This window comes from Macrobrachium rosenbergii, chromosome 43, assembly GCF_040412425.1.
Source record: "Macrobrachium rosenbergii isolate ZJJX-2024 chromosome 43, ASM4041242v1, whole genome shotgun sequence".
In the NCBI taxonomy this organism is placed as follows: Eukaryota; Metazoa; Arthropoda; class Malacostraca; order Decapoda; family Palaemonidae; genus Macrobrachium; species Macrobrachium rosenbergii.
The window spans coordinates 40,548,870-40,559,124 of NC_089783.1; the positions used below are offsets into that span (position 1 = coordinate 40,548,870).

Genomic DNA, 10,255 nt, shown 5'->3' on the forward strand with positions numbered 1-10,255 from the left:
TAGATATCCGACTATTTGCCCGCTTTGACAGAGATCTTCTATTAGAAGAGTCTTCATCAAGGGACATAGCATACTTGAAGGAACTGAGTTCCTTCTTTCTGCAGAGCCGGTCTTCTAGATTATTCCCACAGAATTACCAGAAGGAAGACATCTGCAAGAATAGATCTAGATATCCGACTATTTGCCCGCTTTGACAGAGATCTTCTATTAGAAGAGTCTCCATCAAGGGACATAGCATACTTGAAGGAACTGGGTTCCTTCTTTCTGCAGAGCCGGTCTTCTGGATTATTCCAACAGAATTACCAGAAGGAAGACATCTGCAAGAATAGATCCAGATATCCGACTATTTGCCCGCTTTGACAGAGATCTTCTATTAGAAGAGTCTCCATCAAGGGACATAGCATACTTGAAGGAACTGGGTTCCTTCTTTCTGCAGAGCCAGTCTTCTAGATTATTCCACAGAATTACCAGAAGGAAGACATCTGCCAGAATAGATCTAGATATCCGACTATTTGCCCGCTTTGACAGAGATCTTCTATTAGAAGAGTCTTCATCAAGGGACATAGCATACTTGAAGGAGCTGAGTTCCTTCTTTCTGCAGAGCCGGTCTTCTAGATTATTCCCACAGAATTACCAGAAGGAAGACATCTGCAAGAATAGATCTAGATATCCGACTATTTGCCCGCTTTGACAGAGATCTTCTATTAGAAGAGTCTTCATCAAGGGACATAGCATACTTGAAGGAACTGAGTTCCTTCTTTCTGCAGAGCCGGTCTTCTAGATTATTCCCACAGAATTACCAGAAGGAAGACATCTGCCAGAATAGATCTAGATATCCGACTATTTGCCCGCTTTGACAGAGATCTTCTATTAGAAGAGTCTTCATCAAGGGACATAGCATACTTGAAGGAGCTGAGTTCCTTCTTTCTGCAGAGCCGGTCTTCTAGATTATTCCAACAGAATTACCAGAAGGAAGACATCTGCAAGAATAGATCTAGATATCCGACTATTTGCCCGCTTTGACAGAGATCTTCTATTAGAAGAGTCTTCATCAAGGGACATAGCATACTTGAAGGAACTGAATTCCTTCCTTCTGCAGAGCCGGTCTTCTAGATTATTCCCACAGAATTACCAGAAGGAAGACATCTGCCAGAATAGATCTAGATATCCGACTATTTGCCCGCTTTGACAGAGATCTTCTATTAGAAGAGTCTTCATCAAGGGACATAGCATACTTGAAGGAACTGAGTTCCTTCTTTCTGCAGAGCCGGTCTTCTAGATTATTCCAACAGAATTACCAGAAGGAAGAGATCTGCAAGAATAGATCTAGATATCCGACTATTTGCCCGCTTTGACAGAGATCTTCTATTAGAAGAGTCTTCATCAAGGGACATAGCATACTTGAAGGAGCTGAGTTCCTTCTTTCTGCAGAGCTGGTCTTCTAGATTATTCCAACAGAATTACCAGAAGGAAGATATCTGCAAGAATAGATCTAGATATCCGACTATTTGCCCGCTTTGACAGAGATCTTCTATTAGAGTCTTCATCAAGGGACATAGCATACTTGAAGGAACTGGGTTCCTTCTTTCTGCAGAGCCGGTCTTCTAGATTATTCCAACAGAATTACCAGAAGGAAGACATCTGCCAGAATAGATCTAGATATACGACTATTTGCCCGCTTTGACAGAGATCTTCTATTAGAAGTCTTCATCAAGGGACATAGCATACTTGAAGGAACTGAGTTCCTTCTTTCTGCAGAGCCGGTCTTCTAGAGTATTCCAGCAAAATTATCTTCTGTTGTCCCTCTGGTATTCCTCTGGTATCCCTCTGGAGGCCTTCTGGTGTCCTTCTGGAGGCCTTCTGGTGTCCTTCTGGAGGCCTTCTGGTGTCCCTCTTGTGGGCCTCTTGTATCCATCTCACCCTGAGAGCTCAACCGCTTACCTGCTGAACAGCCATTGACTCTCCACGGGAAAGTTCTTCTGTCTGCCGAGATGGGGGAATCTCGCCAGCCATTGACTCTCACTGGGAGAGTTGTTTTGTCCGCCAAACAAGCATTGGCTCTCGCTGGGAAAGAGTTCCTCTGCCCGGCCAGGTGATTAGGAAGATCTCTGGCCTTTAGCTCTCATGCTGAGAGCTGGTCCTCCTACCTCCGAACAACTGTTGGCTCTCACCCTGAGAGCTGGTCCTCCTGCCTCCAAATAACTGTTGGCTCTCACACTGAGAGCTGGTCCTCCTGCCTCCATACAACAGTTGGCTCTCATCCTAAGAGCTGGTCCTCCTGCCTCCAAATAACTGTTGGCTCTCACCCTGAGAGCTGGTCCTCCTGCCTCCAAATAACTGTTGGCTCTCACCCTGAGAGCTGTTCCTCCTGCCTCCAAATAACTGTTGGCTCTCACCCTGAGAGCTGGTCCTCCTGCCTCTGAATAACTGTTGGCTGTCACCCTGACAGCTGGTCCTCCTGCCTCTGAACTGCCGTTGACTCTAGCTTGTGAGAGTTCCTCCACTGGATGAGGTGGTTGGGAAGATCCCAGGCCAGCCCTCCCTCTGAGCAGCTGTTGACTCTCGCCAGTGAGAGTTCCTCCGCCTGACGAGTTGGGGGAAACTCGACAGCCGTTGACTTCCACTGGGAGAGTTCATCCACCTGCTGGGGATGGGGAAAGCACAGCTGTTGACTCTAAACAGTGAAAGTTCTTCCGCCTGACGAGTTGGGGGAAACTCGCCAGCCGTTGACTCCCACTGAGAGAGTTCGTCTGCCTGGTGGGGAAAGCACAGCCATCAATCCTCCCTGGGACAGTTAGTCCTTCATCTTACCATTGTTGTCCATTTGAGGGCCTGTTGTCCCATGACTTGCTCCTAAACTTCGTCGAAATCCCTTGTATTCTTCATTAGCTGTAATTTCTCCTTCAGGAGCACTTGATGCCGATCTGAAATTTCTAACAACTTGCCGAGGCAATCTTCCACGTTTCCACAGTGATTTGTGTAATCCTTGGTAAACCAGTCCTCAAAATAGGCTACGTCCTTCTTGCAATCCTCATTCTCGCGTTCTAGCTTTAGAATCTGAAGGGCCATTGACTCCTTTTCTTTCCTTATCTCGTCGCGGACTGTCAACGCTTCAGTCATCTGTGTCCTTAGGGTCTCAATCTCCTTTAAAATTGACCTTTCCTCTTTCTCCTTCTTCCTTTCATTGTTGACCATTTCTCTCTTGAGCTCTTTTACTTCTCCTTCCAAGACCTTATTACGTCCTTCGAACATTGTAAAAAGTCTCTTTTTACGATCTAGGTCCTCCAAGGCTACATTTAACTGCGAGTTCTCCTTCCTCACAGCATGGACTGCTTTTTCCCATTCTTGGAGATCGAGCTCACGCCGACGTCTCTCCTCTTCCATCTCCTGAAGCTGCTTCCTCAAACGTTTGATTTGATCAGCTTGTCTGTCTATAATCCTCTGCAGTTTAGGCCCGTCAGTACCTCCGTGTACTTCAGAAGGCCCCTTGTTGTCCTTTACAAGAGATTCGACTTCCTTCTCCAGAGCATCGACAGTTTTTTCCATCTTCACTTTCTCTGTCAAAAGTTGATCAATGTTGTCCTTTTCTATATCTGTCTCTTTAAGGTCTTCTACGTCTTCTTTCGATTTGTACATTTGCCATTCCATCTCATTGTTGATTTGCAGTTCCTCAGTAATATTCAGACGGTCCAATTGTTCCTTATCCAGCTTCTCGTTCTCCCTCGCCAGTCTGTCCATCTTCTCACGCATTGTGAGAACAGCCTCGTAGACATAATTCCTCCTGGGATCACGCAGCAGTGGTGGCCTTGGGAATTCGATGGGGGCGCTGGGATCATTGATGAACTGCCCAAGAATTTCCAAGAACTCGTTGTGATCATTGTTGTCCTCTGCTTTCTCTTCCTCCTCCTCCTCATAATCTTCGTCGTCTGATGCCATCTCCTTCTCCTCCTCCTCGGAGTCTTCTTCATCGCCTTCCATTGCTATGTCGTCCTCCTTTGAGTCTTTATCATCTTCTACTGTCTCCTCCTCCTCGAAGTCTTCCATGGTTTCATCCTCTTCGGAGTCTTCGCCATCTTCCATAGTTTGCTCCTCTTCGGAGTATTCATTATCTTCCATTGTTTGATCCTCCTCGTAGTCATCTTCATCATCTTCCATTGTTGAAATTTGCGAAGAAGAACATTCTTCTTCGAACGCCCGAATATCCGTTCGATGTCTGCCTTCAAGATCCACAATCTTCCCGACATGGAAGTGATCTAAGGCCTGCATTCCTTCCTCATTATCATCCAACAGATCGCCTTCGTCCATCTGGTAAGAATTCCACCAAGAAGTTGATCTCCTCTTCATGCAAGAGAAGACCATCCATCCGATTAATAAAAGAGTAATCACTGCTCCGAAGAACAGCGCCACATTATTAAAAAGATTTCCGCGGGAGACGTTTCCGTTCTCGCGGCCAGTTACAATTGTAGTTGTTGGTTCCAACCAGTGCTGAGCCTTCAATACATTTATACGGTGAATGTGCAACTCAGTACTGGTCAACATATCCAAAGCTTTCAATATGCATACAAGGGCAATATATGCTTCAATCATTTTGGTGATCGTGTCAAATATATCAGCAGGAGGTATGCTTAGATTCTGAAACTGCCACTGCGCTTTATTTGGGATCTAAGTCTCCACGGAGCCAGTTCGAGTCTTCGTGGTCTTTATTTCTTGGAACGAAGAAGGAAGTGTCCGGTGAGGGAGAAGAAATTTCTCATTTTTTCATGTCTGTCTGTCTCCTTCGTCGTATGCTGTCACTTCTCTATTTTATTTTTCCAGCAAACAAGTGCGTTTTGTGATATCTGGGCAAAATAATTAACGATTTACAAACAAAATTTCTTGCGAATCTTTCCCCAACGGAGTCAGGCTCTCCAGAGGATCTGAAGCGGAGAAAGACGAAGCTGTTATCTCTGGCGCTGGGGCCTCTCTGGATTTGGTCTCCAAGGCTTCTAAATGACCCACAATTATTCCCTCCGTCTCACTGGTATTGGTTCACGAGTCTCTACAAAAACCTCGAGATATTTCTTTGTATATTTATAAGATTGTTTCTGAAATTACAAACCAAAATTCAAGATGTTTAGTTCCAGTAAAAAAAAAAAAAATTGAGTCCCCTCATGTTTATAACGTCTTCTGAGTATCTAAGACTTACAATTCAGAGTAATTAAGATATACTGAAGACATAAATAGTACATGGGGTCAGTTTGACATAAAAATCAACAGTTTACAAAGTTTTATTCTTTATTTTCTTATTAGCAATCCAGTGTAATTTTAAGCGTATTTTATATCAGAGTCACTTAACTGAATCTCATGTTCTTATTCTGATTTTTTATGTAAACAGTTTTAGGAAGACAGACAATATAGTTTTGGATTTGTATTGTTATACTTTGTTATATCATGAAGAACTTACATTTTTAAATTTTTTCTTTGAAATATTAGGTATCTATCTATCTATCTATCTATATATATATATATATATATATATATATATATATATATATATATATATATATATATATATATATATATATATATATTTATTTATTTGTTTAAATAAAAACCACTGAGGCTAGAGGGCTGCAAATTGGTACGTTGATCATCCACCCTCCAATCATCAAACGTACCAAATTTCAGCCCTCTAGCCTCAATACTCTTTTATCTTAAATAAGGTTAAATTTAGCCATAATCGTGCTTCTGGCAACGCAACAACACAGGCCACCATGACCGGCTGAGATTTTCAAGGGGCGTGGCTCGTACAGCATTATATCGAGACTACCTAAAGATAGATCTATTTTCGGTGGCCTTGAGTATGCACTGTACAGAAAACTCGATTGCGCCGAAGATACTTCGGCGCATTTTTTACTTGTTTATTATTTGGAATAATTTTTTTAAGCTTAGAGTAATATAGTTTGAATAAACAGTTTGACTGAATGTTTATTTTTGTAGAAAGCAAACCATCTTTGACAGCTCATGTATACTGAAAGGGATGGTCCACAAATTGCTTGCTTTCAATTTGTAGATAATCTTCTTTTTTGGCTTTGATAATTTTTATTTTAAAGGGCGTATCTGTTTACTTTTATAATGATGAATATATAGTGAAGAAACCCAAGTTTTTTTCTCTGTAAATGCCAAGAGAAAGTCACTTTTAAACCACAACATATGTTGCCTGCCTTTCTTCAGTCACGGAAAGTTATTTCAACTTTGTCATACAAATGTACCTTTCACAATCTTTTATCATGAGTTGATATTTACACATAAAGTATTATGTCTATTTTTCATATGCAATTTTAAGCTATTTTGCAAAATATCCTCCATGTTTTGTGATTACCTTTTTTTTGTTATTTTTAATACTACCGTGAGACTTTATAAAATTAATATCTCCGTTAAATTGCAAATCATTCGGAAATCAGTCTTAAATCAATGGAATTTTAACTTTCCTTAAAACCTTTTTTTGCTAGTAACAACAATCTATTTGCAGTCCAAATTTCATTTTGTTCTTTTGCGAAAGATCTTTTATTTGACGTGTGAATATGGTCAAAATATTTTCACTCGCCTCTTCTCCATGGGTATTCTTGACTTCCATTAGGAAATCATTCTTGCAACTTTTCAACTCTGTAATGGAGGAACCCTGATTGGTTCCATTGGTGCAATGAAGTGAGCTGTTGCAAATAAGGATGCTGATGTAATTAGGGGAAAATGTCATTTGAAGGAGTTTTGAGGCCAAGAAAGGATCAGGGACAGTGAGGGTCGGGGGGAGGGCTAAGCAGTCTTAATTTTTCAGTTATGAAAAAAGGATTTACTGCATTAACATTATTATCTTTCGTTTAAAGATGATAAACCTCATATCACTGATAAATGCTTATTTATTTCACAGTGACTCAGAAATTCCATTCACGTTCTAAGGGTATGTAGTGTTTAAAATTGTACTCCTGTTCGGTACGGAAGCTACACAGAAAAAATAAACAAAATGAACAATAACAGGAGATTTTTGCAGTCTTCATTCGGTATTCTATAGATTTTTAATCGTATATTTTTCATTAAAATATATATCCTTTAACGAGCAAGGAGCAGGTAGTAAACCAACTGTAAATCAAAATTGTCACCTCGATAACCTCTTCAATAATCTTGCCCAGTGAGCGAGATAAGTAAAAAGAAAATGGTCAGAGTGACCCTTGGTTTTCCAAAGTTTTTTTTTATTTCTCATTAGAATATTTTCCTGTAAAGGCTAAGGAACAGGAAAGGAATCAATAACAAATTAAAAATCTCACATCGATAACCTGTATAATAAGCTCGCTGTATGAGTGAGATGGATCAAATGAAAACAGTCAGTGTGTCCTCCGGTATTCCAAGGATTATTAATCTTATATTTCTCAATAGAATATTTTCCTGCAAAGACTTGGAAATAGGTAAGAAATCAATGAGAAATTAAAATTCCCAAATCGCTATATGGGTGAAATAAATAAAAATAAAATGGCCAGAGTGTCCAAGTATTAATAATCTTGTATTTTCCATTAGAATATTTTTTCTAAAAACTCAAAGGAACAGATAAGAAATCAGTGAGAAATTAAAATTCCCAAATCGATAACCTATTCAGTGATCTCGCTATATGTGTGAGAAAAATAAAAAGAAAATGGTCAGAGTGTCCAAGTATTATTAATCTTATACTTTTCATTAGAATATTTTTCTGAAAAGTCAAAGGAACAGATAAGAAATCAATGAGAAATTAAAATTCCCAGATCAATAACCTCTTCAGTGACCTCGCTATATGAGTGAGATAAATAAAAATAAAATGGTCAGAGTGTCCATCAGTTATTAATCTTATACTTTCATTAAAATATTTTTTCTGAAAAGTCAAAGGAACAGATAAGAAATCAATGAGAAATTGAAATTCCCAAATCGGTAACCTCTTCAGTGAGCTAAATACAAAGAAAGTGGTCAAGGTTCCCCAAGCCACAACTGCCCTCTCAGAATACAGGTTGTTAGGAAGTTGTACTTCAAGTCTTTCCACGGGCCTGTCAGCCTTGCCACTCAGACTGGGTGCTAACGAGCGAATTTCCCTCAGAAAATCTTGCCAAACTTTTCCCACCTTTCCTGAGATTCTCTTCCGGAAACACTGAAGAAGACTTTTTCGTTTACTGTGTTGTACTTTTATTTCTGGTTTACCATTATATCACATTATAAATTTTATATATTTAATTGGGACCTTTCACATCTACATGCTGATTAGATTATTCATATATAATTCATTGGCATTTATTTTTAAATGTATGGGCGTCTTTTAGTATCGTGGTTTTGTCAACATATATTTCCTACAGATATACATTATAATTTTATCTTAATTATAAGGTAACCAAATGATGCGATGAACATACTCAGCAGGCATTCTTGTGAAACAGGGAGCCAACACAAAAAGGAATGAGGGAGTGCATGGTGTCAATGAAGATTGATAAAACACACACGCACATATACAAGCGTATATGTATGTGTGTGTATATATATATATATATATATATATATATATATATATATATATATATATATATATATATATATATATATATATATATATATATATATATGTATCAACCACCACCAGGAATTATAACTCATAAAATAACCTTCACATGACTGATATAGTGCGTATGATAATGAATTCAGGTGACCTAAGACATGTGCAATTCGATCATTTGAAAAATGACGAAAACTGACAGGACTTTTCATTAACTAAAAATGTTGCTAAGTAGTAAATGAATCCTTGTAATCATTAATAATGTCAAGTTAGTCCGACACCCCTATCCATGTCTCTTATCCACTTATTCAGTTCTGTTTGAGAGAAGCTTTCAAAAATAGCCTATGTTGGGAGGTATTTTAGAAGATATTTTACTGAATTTTTAATTTGTTTTTTATTACTATAACTATATATTTTTTTCTCGTTAAGATGAGAATAAATACGCTAAAATTCCATTTTTCAATGACAGATGCGAGAGTCATAAACAATTGATCAATGTATTTAATAGAATATTTTATATTCCTACACCTAACTTACAAAGTCAAGCGCATACTTAGTGGTCAGTTCCCCTTTAAAATAAAAGCACAGATTTTTTTTCACTAACTGAGGGATCACTTCTGGAGCTGAGTAACCTTATGAAAATATTTTAAAAAATAGAGTTACCACAGAGCATATAGCAAGGAAACCCAGGAAAGTGAATAGAATGGAAAACGAAATAACCAAAGTGGACCATCTTCCCTTTATGGGCCAGACACCTGTGTATTTCTGTCCGGGAGTTTTCCACATTCTGCCCATTGGTATTCCAGACGTCAAAGGGAATCTAATCCAGAATTTTTTTTCCTTTTTTATTTTTTTACCAGCTGTGAACGAACCTCTCCTTCCATCCCTGCCCACCTCAATTTTATTATACTCCCTGTTTGGTAGATTGCATCTGCGATGTAGACTCTTGCACCATGTTATCTTTAAACTGGATACAAGTTTCTTATTAAGGCTTGACAATAAAAAGAGCGATCTCTGAGCATCCAAATTTCACATTATTGCCTAAAATTAAGATTCATACTTTGATTGTTCTGGGTTTTGTTGGTTTTGCACTTAATAGTAATTATTTTTAAGAACTTGCATTTCTGATTTTGATTTTAATTGTTATACAAACTGATGGTAGTTTCCTGTTATACATAGTTGAATCAAAGACTATGATGATCCTTATATTATTTTAGCTCAGTTTAAGTGATTCATAATGGTTGTAGTTCCCTTGATTTCGAACCATGACTAATTTTCCTCTTAAGCAAATAAGGGGCAGTTATTAACTAATATTGTTCCTGAGAATTTCAGGGACCAAACGCCTTTATTTATTACATTATTAATGTATGCACGCTCTTGAATACACTATTATTAATTTATTGTGATCAATCTTGAATAATTGACTGCGCTAGCTTCTGCAAGTGGAGGCACTCAAAAAAATAAGAAGGGAAATTAACAAATATCATGATGCACCAAATAAAACGTTTGGCCAGAAGAGACACGACAAAGGATTTCTGTGCTCGAACTCTCTTCTGGTCTCTCCCGGATATCCAGAAAAAATAAGTAAAAAATGCGCCGAAGTTTCTTCGGCGCAGTCGGGTTTTCTGTACAGCGTATAATCAAGGCCACCGAAAATAGGTGTATCTTTCGGTGATCTCGGTATAATGCTGTATGAGCTGCGGCCCATGAAAC

At 38.8% G+C, this 10,255-nt stretch overlaps 1 protein-coding gene across 1 annotated transcript; it reads right to left on the bottom strand.

The window, feature by feature from the left end:
* Nucleotides 1-2,853: 2,853 nt before the first annotated feature.
* On the bottom strand, nt 2,854-4,587 carry LOC136829055 (golgin subfamily A member 6-like protein 24). Its single transcript, XM_067087439.1, has one exon. It carries the CDS (start codon nt 4,585-4,587, stop codon nt 2,854-2,856), a length of 1,734 nt encoding a protein of 577 aa, XP_066943540.1.
* Between the last annotated feature and the right edge of the window lie 5,668 nt (nt 4,588-10,255).

Excerpts from the sequence above, each read along its gene's own strand:
- LOC136829055 (XM_067087439.1), bottom strand. The coding sequence starts at position 4,587 with ATGATTGAAGCATATATTGCCCTTGTATGCATATTGAAAGCTTTGGAT.